We start from the raw sequence: 16,175 nt of genomic DNA, 5'->3' as shown, positions 1-16,175 counted from the left end.
AGCATGGGGGGCCTCTTCTCCGAGGGCAGAGAGGGAGCCACGGGGCCAGGCCCAGCCACAGACAATCAGGGATTAGGGCAGATTTGGGCCTCCTCATATCGGTGCTGCTCAATTCTCTCTCTCCAGCGTGAAGACTACAAGTGCCACCCACATCCTTCAACCCCCCTCCACAACATCCCAGCCCAGGACCAGGCTGGGTCTAAATTCTACCAGGCCAAAAGAAACCAGCTGCCAGAAACCACTCTTGGGGTGCCTACTGACCTCTCTGAGGAGACCCGAGCACTTTTCAGCCAGTGGGTCCCTCCAGGAGCTCAAAGACAAGACTGAAGCTCTTTCTCCCCACCGGAGGGCATCTCATTTACTTTCAGAGACTGTCTCCAGCAGCACCCAGGCTCCCGGCAGCACCCCTTGCTGCTTCCATCCTTCTAATAACAGGCAGCATCTGGGCCCAAGGAGCTCTTTGGGTGAGGAAATATGGGCACTCCGGACAAGGTGGAGATTAAGGATTCAGGGTTAAAGGGGAGTGGGAACCGGGGGGGGGGTTGGAGGGGGAACGACACCTAACAGAGATTCCATCAGATGGAGAGATTCTTGGTGCTTTTCTGCCCAGGCCCCACAGCTCCAATGGGCTGTCCCACAGCTCGCCAGACTCACCTTCCCGAAATGCTTCATTAATGGCCTGGATCTCCTGGTTGTTCCGAGTGGCCAGGATTTCAATGAGCGCCTGTTCATCAGTGCCAGCTCCCTGAAACCACAAGAGGACCAGCTCAGATACCCACCCCCACGTTAGGGCTGGCCGGCCAGGAGAGGGCAGGAAGCAGGCCTCAGCCTTCAGGCTCACACAGAGACACGGCTCTTACCCCTCCAGAAATCTGTCCAGAAATCAGGGGTCAGGATTCCCCTGCTGGCAAGTCCTAGTTGGCCCTGAAATTGCCCCGCCCCTCACCCTGTCTCAGGGAATGCGACTCCTTGGATCGCTTGAGATCCAGCCCTCCTGGAGCATGGGCCTGGAAATCAGAGGAACTGGGATCTAATCCTGGCTCTGAGGCTTGCAAACTGTGACACCTTGGGCATGTGGCTTAACTTCTCTGTGCCTCAGTTCCCTCACCTGCCAATGAAGATTCAGTACCTGTTCTCCCTCGTACTTGACTGTGGGTCCCATGGGGGATCTGATTATCTTGTAGCTACCCCAGGGCTTAGTACAGTTCTTGGCACATAATGCTTAACAAATACCACAATTATTATTACTACTCTCAGAGGGGAGTTGATGGGACAGACGAATTGGATACTCAGATGTGCCTCTCCTCACATTTCTGTCTCAGAGGCAAAGGTCATAGGTGGGGGGTACAACTTGGTTGACCCAGTCAGCAGCATGAGAAGGGGCAAGAGTGGTGGTGGAACAGTTGGCGAGGGTGTCGACATTAGGCTGAAGAAGCCTGAATATTGAGGAATCAGGGTGGCATCTAAATGGGCCTCTCTCTTCCCCCAAGGGACTCCCAATCGGTGGGCTGCGGGGGGGGGGGGGGGGGGGCGGGGGGAAGGAGACGGGACACAGACAGACGGAAGGACCCCAGGTGATCCTTAATCATCAGAATTGAACTCTCAGTCCCATCCCATCAGGTGGGACTCCCAGGTGCAGTGATTTCCTGATTTTATGAAGGAACTTGGTAGGAGGCAATGTGACCTAGTGGAAAGAGCACCAGAGTAAGGAGGTCCAGGTTCCAGTAGTGGCTCTGCCACTGGCCTCATATGACACTTGGGGCAAGTCACCTGACCTCTCCAGACCTCATTTTCCTTCTCCATAAACTGGGGATTTGATTTCTGGTCTCCCTACTTAGACTCTGAGCCCCTTGTGGGTCAGGGCCTGTGTCCATTCTAATTATCTTCTATCTATCTCAGGACTTAAAGCAGGGCTGGGCACAGAGTGAGCACCCTTCCAGGGGCTGGAAGGGATTCTGAGAGGTCACTTATTTCATCCCACTGTCTCCAGACAGTGTCCTACACAAACCATCCCCAAAAGGTCATTATCCTTTTCAAAAACTTCTGGAGATGACTGCAGGCTCCTGCAGTAAAATGTTACAGGCTGCAAGACACTTTCTTTTTCTTTTTTTACGGCATTTGTTAAGCATTTATTGTACATCAAGCACTGTTCTAAATGCTGGGGTAGATTCAAGTTAAACAGGTTGGTCACAGTCCCTGACCCACATGGGACTCACAGTCTTAACTCCCATTTTACAGGTGAGGGAACCAAGGCATCGAGAAGTGCTTTGCCCAAGGTCACACAGTAGGCAAGTGGTGGAGCCAGGCCCAGGCTCTATCCACTAGGCCACGCTGCCACCACTTGAGGAATGCAAGTTCACAGACCAGTTGAAAGCCTGTGCAATCTGGGAGCTCTTCCTACAGCCTGTATGTAATTCCGGTCCCCTCTGACAGGCTCTGAGTGGAACAGTAGCTGTACCTTATCCTTATCATAGACTAAAAAAGAGCCACAGTTTGTTTTCCCCCAGCCTTCCCTACGATGAGCAGCCAAGTTGGAATCAAGCCCCTCTCTCCAAGATTCAAGATGTATTCCATCCTTCCCTTGAAGTCTCCAGAGGCCCCACAGGATAGGGACATGGTCTCCTTCCCTCTCCCTCCCTCCCTCTCTGTTCTGATGGGCTGCCAACCACATACCTCCATGGCCTTCTTCAGCTGCTTGGCATCGTAATGGGCTGGCGTCATCATGAGTCCCAGGATCAGCTTGGCCAGGTTGCCCGAAATCTCCGACTTCAGGTCGGCCATCAGGTCCTTCCGGAAACCCAACCGGACAACGGGTGTTAGAGACCCCCTCGGCCGGAAGGAAAACACAAGTCCCACCCTCGGGGCCTTCTGTGCCCCAACGAAGGGCACCCATGAGGGGGAAGGAACGGGGGGCCGGGGTCACGGGTGGAAGAAAACAGTGAGGATGGCAGCCGATACAGCTGTGAGGGGCCAGACCGGCTCCCAGCCACATAAGCAGGGCAGAGGTGACGAGGAAGGAGAGGGGGCTTGGCTGACGTCAGGATGGAGCAGGGGTTGGGGAGGCGGTGGGGTTGGGAGGAGATGTGGGAATAAGAGAAGGAAGATCACTACCCTGCCAAAGTGGGATTTGAACGTCTTTCGGATTTCCTGCCTCTGGGCATTGCTCCGGTGGGTGAGGATGTCAATGATGGTGCTTTCATCGGTTCCTAGAACAAGAGAAGCAGTATGGTCTAGTGGTTAGAACATAGGCCTAGGAGTCAGGAGGAACTGGGCTGTAGTCCTGGTTCTGCCACTTGTTTGCTGTGTGACCTTGAGCAAGTCACTTCACTGTGCCTCAGTTATCTCATCTATAAAATGGGGATTAAGACTGTGAATCCCATGAGGGACATGGACTGTATATAACCTGATTACTCTGTATCTACTCCAGCACTTAAAACAGTGCCTGGCAAACAGTAAGTGTTTAACAAATATTATTTTAAAAAAACGCTAACCTACTCACTGTGCTTCCTTCCTCTTGCCACTGAGTCCCTTGCCTCACATCCTCCCTCCTTTCTGGAACTCCCTCCCCCTTCATGTCCAGCAGACCATCACTCTCCCCACTTTCAAAGCCCAACTAAAACAATCTCTCCTCCAGGAAGCCTTCCCTAACCTCTAATCACCCCATTCTATTTTCCCTCCCTACTCCATCACCCCTGCATTTGAGCCTATACCCCCTAAACACTTAGGGACACACACCACTCCCACAGTACTTACGTACACATCTCTACACACTGTAGCTTCCCCTAATTATTTTAGGGTCTATCTTCCCTACTAGACTGTAAGTTCCTTAAGGGCAGGGACCATGTCTACTAACTCTGCTGTATTGTATTCCCAGTGCGTAGTACAGTTCCCTGCACACTGTAAGCACTCAATAAATAAATACTGTTGCTTGATTAACTCGATGGGGTGAACGACGAACATGACTGAATCAACGATTCGAAGCTTCCATACCCTCTCTGCCCCTTCAGCGGGGGCAGATCCCCCTTAAGGGGCTTCCGTACCAAGTCCTTTCATGGCTTTGCGCAGGGCCTTGGCGTCCGCCTCGGGATTGAAGTCCACAGCCGGTTGCACGGTTCCTTTCAGCTGCAGAAAGTACAAAAGGCTTCAGGGGGAAGCCAGGCCCTCTTCGAGAGGGGCGGGACAGAAGGGGGCATGCGATTCAGCAAAAGTGAGGACAAACACCCAGCAAACTGGGCTAAGCAGGCTGGGGGAGTGAGAGCGGAGGCGGCTGGGAGTGCGGTCCCCTGCCCCTCAACTCACAAAGAGAAAACCCACCACCCAGACAGCAGAGCATCCAGGAAGTGAAGAACAACTGTCCCAGGAGGAATGGAGGCCGGGGCTTTTGAATTCAAACCCTATTTTTGTCTGAGGTGCTGACCCCATTTCCTGTTCTTCTCAATCAGGATGGGGCCTCCCCCAACTTCCCACACTTTGGGAGTTTGTAATCCACTGCCACTCTTTCCTCACTCTATGTCTGCTCCGTTGCCCTCGTCCTCCCCTGCTTCCTATGGGCTCAGCCTCAACCCACCGCCCAACGCTCCCCAGGCCCTCTCATAACCACCCCAGGGAGTGTTTCCTGGCAGCTTCAGGGAGCTGGAGACCAGGAAGAAAAATCCCAGAGAAGTTTGCTCAAACCTCTCTCTTAACCCTCCGCCCGCCGCTGCTTCTGCCTTACAGGGGCCTGGAGCCTGATGAATCCAGACAGGAGCCAGGGTGGTAGGGATCCCCCAGTGGAGGGCACGAGAGGGTCCCGCTAGGAACTACTGGGTTTCATGCCAAGATCTTTCCGCTACAGGATGACATGCCCTCAGCAGAAGCAGCCTGGCCTCCTCTCTCCCTCATTCCTCAACAGTCCCTGTCAGTGGTTAGTGGCCCAGGAACCTTTCCAGCATGTTAGGGGTTAATGCAAGAGCGCCCACCAATCCACTCACAAAAGAGAAGAGAGTCCCAAGTGCAGGAGAGAGAGTCCCCATCGGCCGGAGGGGGGCTCAGAGCAGGGAGAAAGGGAGCAGGGCCACCCAATCGGCTGCAGGGGGAGGAGCCAGCACACAGGTTAGAAGCAGTGTTGTTTTTAGAGTGCAAGCGGGAAAGGGGTGGTGGGAGGGTTCGGGGGGTGCCTGACCTCCACTCTGGCCACGGCACTAAGTTCCCACATCCGATAAGCCACCTGTGCTGCCTCGGGGAAGAACTGGCCAGCGGCACTGGAACGGAGCGGACAGGACACGAGGATGGTGAGGATCGGTACGGAACCACCGGAGGCGGCGGCAGCAGCCCAAACCCACCCCCGGCAGCCCTCCGGTCCTGCCCAGGGGATCGTATCTGGGCAGCCCAGCAGAGAAGCTGCCCCCTTCTTACCCGCCCGCCTGGAAGTGGAGGTTGATCGGAGGGCCCGGAGAGGAGCGGCTCCAAAAGGCATGGAGGTAGCCCTCTCCTTCTCCTCCCTCTTCTCCTCCACACTGTGGAGGAACGGGGGGTACCACCCTGCCACTCGGTCCCCTACCCCTGGAGGTGACGCTTGGAGCAGAACTGATCCCAAATCTTGCGGGAGACCCACTGTTACTTACCCCAAATGGGGAGTGACCATTACCATGGCTAGAGAAGGGCCCCAGAGAAGGAGCAAAACCAGGTCCCCGCTGCTGTGGGGACCATCCCATGGGCCTGGTTGCTAGGCCATGGCCCTCACACCTGGTTCCAACACCGACTGTGAGGCTCGGGGCTGGGGGCCCAGTTGCCACGGAGCTCTGAACCCTGTAGGCCGATGGGGGTTTTTGACAGCAGCTGGAGGGCCCGGGTTGGTGGTCAGGGTGGGATGCTTCCTTAGCTCCTTCTCGCCCGAGGGACAGCACAAGTCCAGCCTTGGTGTGGTTAGCCCGAGCGGCACCTGGGTCCAGCCTCAGGCCCATTCCCTCACCACCCAGGCATGGGGCTGCCTGGGGGCACCAGGTTGGTGTGGGACAATCTGCTTTCTCGTCATCACCTACCCTAGATTGGGCTGTGCTGAGACCTGCTGAGGTCTGGCAGAGGCAGGACTGAAGACTGGTTTGGAGCTGGAACTTCTGCTTCCTTGGGGTGGGTTGTGAAGGGACAGAAGGACTACTGAAGGGCCAGTAGCTCCCAGGGACGGTTAAACATGTGCCCCAACCCAAGTGAGGCTGCACAATCCAAGGCAATTTGGACAAAGCTCACGGGGGATGGGAGCGAGCTCTGGTCCACCCACTGCCTTAGTCACCCCCTGGCCTGGCTGGGAGCCCTTCCAGGTCATACGTGGGCATTCACCTGCCCAAAGTGGACTAGAGTTCTTAATGGATGAGGGCACAGGCACAAGCTCATAGTTTTCACATACCCAATTAAGAAACAGGAAGTGCCCCCTTCACCGCCCACCTACCCACTGGGCCAGAGCAGATCTGGACCTGTAGCTGCCATTGGGGCAACCATCTGGCTCATTCCAGACTGCATCCACCAAGCTCCAGAATTTAAGTCTGGGCCAGTCTACTAGGCTAGTGTGGGAGCCAAGGACTAAACAAGTAAACCCAAGCAATCTAAAAGATGGCACCTTTGCTCTGGGGGTAAAGAGGACACATCTTTGCCTCTTGTCTGCCTATGTGGCCCATTAGACTTTGAGCCCCTTGAAGGCAGGCAGTGTGTGCCTTTCTTCTGTTGTATCTTCCAGGCGCCTACTTTATACTTGGTAAATGCTCAACGAATACGATTAAGTGACTAAAAAATCTAACGATCAAGCACCTGTGTACTAACGTGCAAACACATACATTCTCTCTCTCTCTCTGTGCCTGACCCCTACTATAGACGGCCCCAGACGAAGCCCTTTCTCCTGAGCAGATTATCCCTTCCCCAGGGTTTACTAAGTAGCTGTTCTGCTGGATGTGAGAAGCTGGAGAAGATGTCACTTTCCTCCACCTCAACAAACTGAAACCCTCCTGCTCCTTCCCTCCTGTGCTGGCAGGAGGACCTGGGAGGGACTTTCCCCTGGAAAGAGCTACAGGCCCAGGGCTACCCCAACTGGGTGGCTTCACAGCAGGTGACGGGAAAAGCTGCAGAGAGGGAGGGGAAGGAGGGAGGGAGAAGAGGGGTGAGGCAGGGAGGGAGAGAGGGAAGGAAGGCGGGAGAAGAATCGGGGAGGCCTCAACTACTTACTCATCGTCTCCCCCGCAGAGTTTCAGCAGGGCCTTTTTGTATTCCCCAGAGGTGTCATTCTATAAAGAAAAGGGGTTGGGGGAGAGAGGAGCTTGAGTGCCAGCTCTCCCCAATCCTCAGGGAATGTTGCTCACCCTGCTTCTGCTGGGGGTGGGGAAGAGTGGAAATGCCTGGTCTGGGCTGGGAAGGGGAGCAAGTACTGTCCCTGCTCCTCACTACTATCCAGGAGGACTCCTACACACCTTTCCACACCCCCAGAAAAGCTAGCACAAAGCCATATGGATCTTATTCCTCCCAGAGCTACAATTATTGGCAGGTTTGCTTTAGGGGGTGCGTGCCCGAAGAGTGTGCTCAAGATTGAGAAGCAGCGTGGCTCACTGGAAAGAGCACGGGCTTTGGAGTCAGAGGTCATGGGTTCAAACCCCGGCTCTGCCACTTGCCAGCTGTGTGACTTTGGGCAAGTCACTTAACTTCTCGGTGCCTCAGTTCCCTCATCTGTAAAATGGGGATTAAGACTGTGAGCCCCACGTGGGACAACCTGATTCCCCTGTGTCTACCCCAGCGCTTAGAACAGTGCTCGGCACATAGTAAGCGCTTAACAAATACCAACATTATTATTAAGGAGTGCACACTGAAGAGGTGTGCTCACAAGGGGGTGTGTCCCGAGATGGTGTGGGAACAAGGAGGTGTGCCCCAAAAGGGTGACGGGGTGTCCGCCCTGTCTTTCCTTCCTGGAGCTTCCCAGACATCTTAGCCCAGTTCCATGCTCAGAGCTCAGCAAATCTCGTCGCTGACTTCTGTATGGGTCCAGTTCCTAATCCCTGCTAGCTGGAAGAGTTTCTGTCTTTGCCGTTCACTGCGGCCTACAGCTCAGCTTCCAGGTCCCTGGTGAAGGAGACACTCTACCAGGGTTGATTGGCTCCACCCCCTCCCCAAGCCCTGCCCTGGTTTCTGCCACCGCTCACCTTGATCATGCTGAACAGAGACTTCTCATACTTGGTCCGGAAGACCTCCCGGATGTCCAGCATGTCCAGCTCGCTGCGGGAGACCATGATCCGGATCAGGGTGTTGTCCCGGGTTCCCAGGCCCTACAAGAAGCAGAGAGGGTTTGTGAGGTGGGGGGAGGGACGCGGGGGACAGCTTGATCGCTCCTCCTTGGGCTTCTCCAGATGGGCAACAGACGTTCCTAAGAGCAGAAGCCACTGGAGCCCAGGTTGGGCCCCGGGGCCTGAAACACGAGACCAGGGCTAGAGATGCCAGGCTGCGATGCCCTGGGGCAACATCTGAGCACCAGGCGCTCCCCGTTTCTGGGCTCAGAGGCCAATGACAAACTGCATGGCTCACTCCACCCCCACCCTCATGCTTCCAAGCAGCCTCCCAGAACCCAGAACCCACCACTCACTTTCATGGCCTTGAAGAGTCTTTCGGCAAAATACTCAGCAGTGCTGCGCACGCACTTCACTGGGAAAGGAGAAGAGGGAACAGGATCACGGTGGGCATGAAGTGTAAACTCATTGTGGGCAGGGATTATGTCTGTCATATTGTACTCTACCAAGTGCTTAGTACTGTGCTCTGCAGACAGTAAGCGCTCAATAAATACGACTGAATGAATCAATGGAAGTGCTTCCTGCATTCAGAGCCGCTGTAGTAAGTACTAATGAAGGTTATGAGCGGAAGTGTAGCGTGAGAGAAGAGCATGAGAAGCAGCACGGCCTAGTGGATGGAGCATGGGCCTGGGAGTCAGAAGGATCTGGATTTTAATTCCGCCTCTGCCACCTGTCTGTTATGTAATCTTGGGCAAGTCATTTAACTTTTCTGTGTTGTAAAATGTAAAATGTAAAATGAGGTTTAAGCCTTTGAGCCCCATGTGGGATATGGACTATGGTAGCTTGTATCTACCTCAGCGCTTAGGACAGTACCTGGCACATAGTAAGGGCTTAACAAATACCATAAAAAAAGAGTGGATAAGTAGGAGAGAGAGAACTGGTTGAATGCTTTAAAACGATCTGTCAAAGGAGTTTCTGCTTGATAGAAGAGGAACGGGCAACCACTGTAGGCTTTTGAGGAATGGAGAGACGTGTGCAGAATGACACTTTAGAAATATGATCCGGGCCACAGAGTGAAATAAAGATCTTGCTAATCGTTTGGATGGAAAGGAAGAGATAGAGCCAGGAAAAGATGTGGAGGAAGAACAGACTGGATGTGGAGTCCCGCCCCAATCATCTAGATACTCCTGCTTTCCTACCACATCTTTTATATTCCCAGCTGGGACCCAAGCATCCTATAGAATTACTAAGTAGGACGAGAAGGCAGGATGGACTCACCCACGGCCAGCATCAGCTTCTGGAAGTCCCCAGACAGCTCCGCGCGGATACTAGATTCAATTGGCTTCCCTGTGGTCTTCAGGTACTCGTCAAACACTGCAGAAGATGACGGGGCACAAAATGATGTGCAGAGAGACCCCCATTTGAGCAGCAGGGAGACACATAGTGGCTGAGAAGATAGAGTATGGGCCTGGGAGCCAGAGGAACCTAACGCTGGCTCTGTCACCTGTCTGCCTTGTGACTTTGGGCAAGTCACTCACAACTTCTCTGTGCTTCAGTTACCTCATCTGTAAAATGGGGGTTAAGACTGTGAGCCCCATGCGGGGCAGGGATTGTATCTAACCTGAATTGCCTGTATCCATCCCAGTGCTTAGTACAGTGGCTGGCACAGAGTTAGCACTTAAATACAACATAATAATTATCATTATTATTATATGGGGTTAGGGGAGGGAGAGAAGCTGTGTAGTGGGCAGGAGGTTCTTTGCAGAGCCACCAGGTGTCAGGCCAGCTTCATGGGTGCAAATCACCAAGCATATGAGGCCGGGATGGGCCGTTACTTCTGAGAGGAAGGGTCGCTTATCCAATTTCACGGCTGCCCAGCAAAATCCTGTAAGCTGTCACCGTGATAATTGGGCTGGACAAGGAAGTGACTGTTCTTTCAACCGCAGCAGGTCCTGTCTGGTCCCCTGCCTGCCTTGGACATTTTTAACAACCCTATCTGTTGCATGCTCAGGGCCAGAAAGAAGCCACCAAGGTGGGCTCAGGGATCAGAGAGGAGCTGCCACAACAGGCTCAGAGATCAGAAAGAAGCCACCGGGGCGGGCTCAGACCCAGACAAAAAGCCACCATAGCAGGCTCAGGGACGAGAAAGAAGCCACATGGGACCGAAAGTGAAGCTGCTTCCACAAATCAACAGATGGCCTGGATCCAGCCTAATTAGCACCCCCCCATCTGGATCTCGCCCTCCCCTGATCTCGGGGGCACAGCCGGCAAGAAGGAGGCCGCCCGGCTGTCATCTCTGGGCCGAGAGGCTTCCTCACCCAGCCGCAGGTGCTGTTTGCTCCGGTTTCCCAAGATGTAGATGAACTCGGCCTCGTCCGTTCCCCATTTCAGTTCCCCAGCTTCATAGAGGGTCTGCCGGGAAGGGGAGAAAGTGCATCAACCCAAGGGGAAGTGGAAATCTGGATCCTACGTCCCCTGCTCACGAAGCCACGCCGAACCTAGCTTCAGAACACCGGTCTGCCACCCCTCCTCTGCCAGCCATCTCTCGGCGGCCCTTCAGGTGGGCTCGGGACCACTAGTAGAGAACTCATGTGGAGACTGAGTTCCCACTGGGGAGTTCCCTTCTCTCACTCACCACCCTCCCTCCCTCATTTCCAAATCTCAAAGGTCCCTGAGCACAGCGGTCGATTTGTCAACACCATGGGTAGCTGGGGTCAGAGGGCATCGTGTTGGGAAAGGGCTCAGCATTACCACAGGCCATCCGGGTATGGAACTCTAGCCTGGAATTTGGGTGACTCAATAGGGCCTGGGGACGGCAGAAGTGGTAATGCACTTGCAGGATCTTGAGGGAACCAGAGTCAGATTGGGGAGACAATTTCACTAAGAGGAAAAACTGAACATTCAGCAGCAAGCGATGAAGCTATGGAGCCTTGGAGACACGGGGAGGGGGCAGCTCATGAGCCTATGAGGGTAAGGAGGTCAAGCTCGTCTTTTGGCTACCGGCAAGCCCAGGGTCTACGTCCCAAGCTACCCAGCAACTTTTTAGACCACTATGTTCGGCAGGTGAGACACTCCTCTCGAAGGCCTCCTGCCACATCCCAAAATCTCCAGAGGCTCTGGCCTCCAGTCCCCAAGCCTCCATCCCCATCCCCACCCAGCAACTGCGTGCTGCCCTTGCCTACCTGGACATCTTGCTGCACCAGGTCTTCGCTCACCACGTCATCTTCCTCCCGTGTGCCCTGGGGATAGAAATGTGAGACAACCCTACTCAGACCCAACAGACAATTGCAACTTGTTGAACAGAGAGCAGGGTGGGACCAGGTCGCCAGGACCAAAGGATAATTTCTGAGGGCTGCTCAGAGGGAAGGGGTCTGGGTGGCTACTCAACTCTCCTGCTCTCTCTGGCTGGGAAAGGAAGAGAGTCCCCACCAGGGCTCACCCCAAACCTCTTCCTCTTCACCATTCCCATATTTGGGAGATCAAAACTGCTTCTGTCACCATCAGTGGTATTTGAGCACTCACTATGTGCAGACCACTGTACTACACACTTGGGAAAGTACAACAGAGTTGGCAGACACTTTCCCTGCAGCAGAGGAGAGGTCCAGTTGTCCCTCTTGGTCCACCTCCTGCAACTGCCATACGTCAGCTCCACCTCTGCTGACTCTGTACCCCGCCACTGCCCCGTGGAAGAGCATTCTGAGTGTGTTTCAAACCAATCAGTGGTATTTATTGAGCACTTATTTGTAGAGTACTGTACTGAGCACTTGGGGGAAAGCACAATACCAAGGTGACAGACATGATCCTTGTCCACAAGGAGTTAACAGTCTAGAGGGGCAACAGACTTTAAAATATATTATGGATATGTACATCAGTACTGTGGGGCTGAGGGAGGGGTGAATATGAAGTGCTGAAAGAGTAGAGATTCAAGTGCATAGGCTGACACAGAAGAGAGAGGGAGTGGGGGAGATAAGGGCTTAGGGAAGGTCTCTTGGAGGAGATGCAATTTTAATAAAACTTTGAAGATGGGGTGAGAGGTAGTCTGTTACCCTATGAAGAGAGAAGGAGTTCCAGACTAGAAGCAAGACCTGGGCAAGGGTCAGAGACAAGGTAGACGAGATGAAGGTTCAGTGGGTAGGTGAGTCGGCATTAGAGGAACGAAATGTGCTGGCTGAGTTGTAGTAGGATATCAGTAATGTAAGGTAGAAGTCGGTGAGCTGACTGAGTTTTCCTTTATCTCTTATCGTGAGTCCGTCTCCTCTTAGATTCGGAGCCTCCTGAAGGCCAGGGACCATGTCTAATTCCCATCTGTGAATTCTTTCCCAGCGCTTACTGTAGTGCTTTGCTCATAGTGAGCACTGAATAAATACTATTACTACTATGGCTATGCCTTATTTACTGTAAGGGGCAGGAGACGGTGAAAGGAGGGACACCAACCTCCTATTGTAGGTGGAGTAAGTCTGAGGATGGCAGAGCATGTATGAATTAATTCAAGATGTGGAATCAAGACTAGAAATTCTGCATCTCAAAGGTGAACTAAAAGTTACTGCTCAGAAATAAGACAGAGTGAAACAATCTCGACCAATTAGCACAAGGCAGACAGGAGAATGGGTCAGAGAGGAAAAAGGCTAGAGTCATATTGAAGAACTACAGGCCAAAAACAAGAAGGCAATATTCCTTACAAGTGTCCCAAAGGCAGACAGACATTTTCACTCATTCCTAATTTTAGAGCAGTGCTCAAAGGAATAAGGTTTACTGGCTGTGTCTACTGATTCTGGCAGTTTCTTGCACTCTTTTGCATGTGAAGCAGCATGGCCTAGTGGAAAGAGCACAAGCCTGGGAGTCAGAGGACCTGGGTTCTAAACCCAGCTCTGCCACTTACCTGTGTGACTTTGGGCATCTCTGTACCTAAGTTCCCTCATCTGCAAAATGGGGATTTAAACCTGCTCTCCCTCTTACATAATGATAATAATAATAATAATAATGTTGGTATTTGTTAAGTGCTTACTATGTGCCGAGAACTGTTCTAAGTGCCGCTGGGATAGATACAGGGTAATCAGGTTGTCCCACATGAGGCACCGAGAAGTTAAGTGACTTGCCCAAAGTCACACAGCTAGCAGGTGGCGGAGCCTGGATTAGAACCCATGACCTCTGACTCCTAAGCCCGTGCTCCTTCCACTGAGCCACACAGTTTCTCTAGTCTTTGAGCCTCATGTAGAACCTGATTACCTTATATCTACTCAATGCTTGGCACACAGAAAGCACTTTAATACCACAGTTATTTTGTGATACTGTTTACCAAAAGGCGGTCAAAACTTGACTTAAAGGATTCCCAGTTGTGATCATTTAATATGCATAATGGAAGTGATAGTGGGTATACGGATGGAGGGCGGGAAGGATGTTGGATAGAGGAAGCTTCAGCAGGCTGAAGGCTATCAGTGGAGGGGAATCTGATTTCTTCAGCTTCTAGGAGAGGGCCCTGAAGCAGCTCAGGTGTCCGTGGGTCACAGGGGTGGGTTCTGAGTTCCAGACTGGCCCAGAATTGACTGCAGCGAAGGAGCTGCAGAAGATCCTAATTGGATGGAGACTTCCAACCCTACTTCCACCCTCAAAAGTTTCAGGAGTTGGGCCCAGTCCCTTTCCTTCTCCCTCAGCTCTGTTCTTTGGGTCAACCAGCAAGGCAGCTGGTTTGAGCACGACCTAGCACCCTCCTCTCAAGTAGATAGCCAGCCAGTTCATGGACCGGGGCTGTCTTTAAGTGCTACTTGAATTGATATTTTGTGGTTTGGTTTTGGACAGAGCATGCCGATATCACAGGAGAGTGAGTTGGGGAGCCCATTCCCAGCTGGGTGGCTCAAGAGTTCATTTCCTAAGGGCTGCATTAGACCGGGGCTTTCTCAGAAGCATCAGCATCTTGGATACTTCTCTGAGTCAGGGTGCCCACTCCCAACTAGCTAAAACCAGCCTCTCAGACAACCCTTAAGCAGGGGCAGGGACCTAAGGATGTTTTGTAAGGGGACTGGGTAAACAATACACTAGCATCTTCACATTTTAGTAAATGATAGGGCTTGGGGAGAGGAAAGAGATAGATTTCGAGTGGAAGAGGAACAGAAGGGAAAGAGGAGTCCTTTGGGTTTAAAGAATACTAAGTGGGCAGGGAAAATGGTGCCCTCCTTCCCCCCCTTTTTTTTAAAATGGTACTTGTTAAGCGCTTACTATGTGTCAAGCACTGTTCTAAATGCTCGGGTAGATACAAGATAATCAGGTCTGGCACAGTCCTTATCCCACATGGGGCTCACAACCTGTCTCCCTCCAGTCCTCGTCACCTCCAGACCCTCAGCCATTCACCCTGGCACCGTCCCAGGCTGTCCACCCCAAGGAGGTTGTCTGACACTGGCATGGGGAGAACAGCAGGGACAGGCCCCCTCTCCTCACCCCCGACCTACCTGAAGCAACACCACGAGCATCTTTTGGAAGTGGCCAGAGGTGTCAGCGATGACGTCTCCCTCCAGGTCTCGCTCGTACGCTGTGAAGAATCAATCGATGGATTAAATCACTCAATCATTTCCAGGCCAGGAAAGGCCTATCCAGAATCCGCCAGTCCAGCTCTTTCCGGGCCACTCACCGTCTTTGTAGGCCTCCACCAGCTGGTGAACCTGCTGGTTCGTCCGGGAGGCCAGGATCTCAATCAGGCACTTCTCATCGGTGCCAATCCCCTGAGGGAGACAAGGGAATGCCGTGAAGGGACCTCCCCCACTCCGGCCCAGTTCCAGAGTAAGCCCCCGCCCCGATGACACCCACCCGGCTGGGGCACCTAGATGGTGACAGAACGATGGTCCGGGTGGGAGACCTGCCCAGGGAGCACGTCCTCTCCCAGGCCAGACTCCCCACCCACCCCATTTTACCGCAATGGCATCTTTAATCTCCTTGGCATCGAAGTAAGCCAGAGGCCTCATGAGGCCCACAATCAGCCGCTCGAACTTCCCGGTCAGCTCATACTTTAGGTCCGCAATGAGGTCCTGGGGAGGAAGAGGAGGAGGACAGAGTAGGGATGGAGGGAGACAGAGGAGTTGGGGGTTCCCCAGATGTCCGCCTGACCTCAGGATCATTCATTTCCAAGGGTCCTCCAACTTCACTCCTCTTCCTCCTCAAACCCTAGGGGCAAAGGCCTGGTTTCCATGATTACCTTGCCATAGAGGGACTTGTAGCTCTGGCAGATCTCATTCCTCTGGCGATTGTTCCGGGAGGTGATCAATTCCAATATGGCCTCCTTGTCACTGCCTGCAGGAGAAGAGACCAGAGCCTGGGCCCTTAAATCCCTCTCCCACAGGATCCTTCACATATGCAGCCCCTTTTCCCCAAAGGCGGCCCAGGGCAACCTAAACCAGACCCTGTGCGATACTCCCACCTAAATTCCATGGCGGGGAGAGAGAGGGAGCACAAGAGAACTGGGGATAAAAGGAGGTGGTGCATTGTTGTTGCTGGGGGAATAGAGGATAATCTAGGAAGACTTGGAGAGAGGGAATCTAGACTGCTCCTGAGTTGGTTTCGGGCAGCTCCAGGCTGGAATTCTCCTTATCCCCATGTCCTCTCAGACACACCTCCTTCCTGGTACCCTGTTCCCCTACCCACCTTCTTCCTGCTTCCACCCAGTGCCAGGGGATTCCCTGAGTTGTTTCCCAACCAGACAAGCCTCTCCCAGTCTTTGGAGTCACTTACCTATGCCCTTCATGGCACTGTACAGGGCCTCAGCATCCTGGTTAGCATCAAAATCGCCAAACTCATTGATGGAGCCCCGATACCTTCCACCCTGAAGAGAGAGATCAAAGTGCAGGCATGAGGCCACAGGTTGTCCCCTGAGTAACAGTCACCCCTGAGAGTGCCCCTTGTCCCTCATCAACCCACCCACGGGTTTCCCGCATCCAAGACGTGCGCATCATC

General features: G+C 53.3%; 1 protein-coding gene across 5 annotated transcripts in view; it reads right to left on the bottom strand.

The window, feature by feature from the left end:
- The window catches only part of ANXA6 (annexin A6), a 42,146-nt gene that overhangs the window by 7,993 nt on the left and 17,978 nt on the right, over nt 1-16,175 (bottom strand). For all 5 annotated transcript variants that reach the window (XM_029051167.2, XM_029051162.2, XM_029051165.1 and 2 more), the window contains exons 3-18: nt 15,954-16,044; nt 15,421-15,515; nt 15,140-15,253; nt 14,860-14,950; nt 14,681-14,760; nt 11,420-11,476; nt 10,556-10,649; nt 9,516-9,611; nt 8,594-8,652; nt 8,157-8,279; nt 7,192-7,250; nt 5,162-5,240; nt 4,041-4,122; nt 3,112-3,206; nt 2,674-2,787; nt 655-745 (exon numbers count right to left, since the gene is read on the bottom strand). In XM_029051167.2, the coding sequence (XP_028907000.1) occupies nt 655-745; nt 2,674-2,787; nt 3,112-3,206; nt 4,041-4,122; nt 5,162-5,240; nt 7,192-7,250; nt 8,157-8,279; nt 8,594-8,652; nt 9,516-9,611; nt 10,556-10,649; nt 11,420-11,476; nt 14,681-14,760; nt 14,860-14,950; nt 15,140-15,253; nt 15,421-15,515; nt 15,954-16,044 (1,420 nt within the window). The remainder of the gene's footprint in view (nt 1-654; nt 746-2,673; nt 2,788-3,111; nt 3,207-4,040; nt 4,123-5,161; nt 5,241-7,191; nt 7,251-8,156; nt 8,280-8,593; nt 8,653-9,515; nt 9,612-10,555; nt 10,650-11,419; nt 11,477-14,680; nt 14,761-14,859; nt 14,951-15,139; nt 15,254-15,420; nt 15,516-15,953; nt 16,045-16,175) is intronic.

This window comes from Ornithorhynchus anatinus, chromosome X1, assembly GCF_004115215.2.
Source record: "Ornithorhynchus anatinus isolate Pmale09 chromosome X1, mOrnAna1.pri.v4, whole genome shotgun sequence".
Lineage (NCBI taxonomy): Eukaryota > Metazoa > Chordata > Mammalia > Monotremata > Ornithorhynchidae > Ornithorhynchus > Ornithorhynchus anatinus.
Note: the sequence above shows the minus strand (reverse complement) of the source record. Positions and strands in the feature narration are given on the sequence as shown.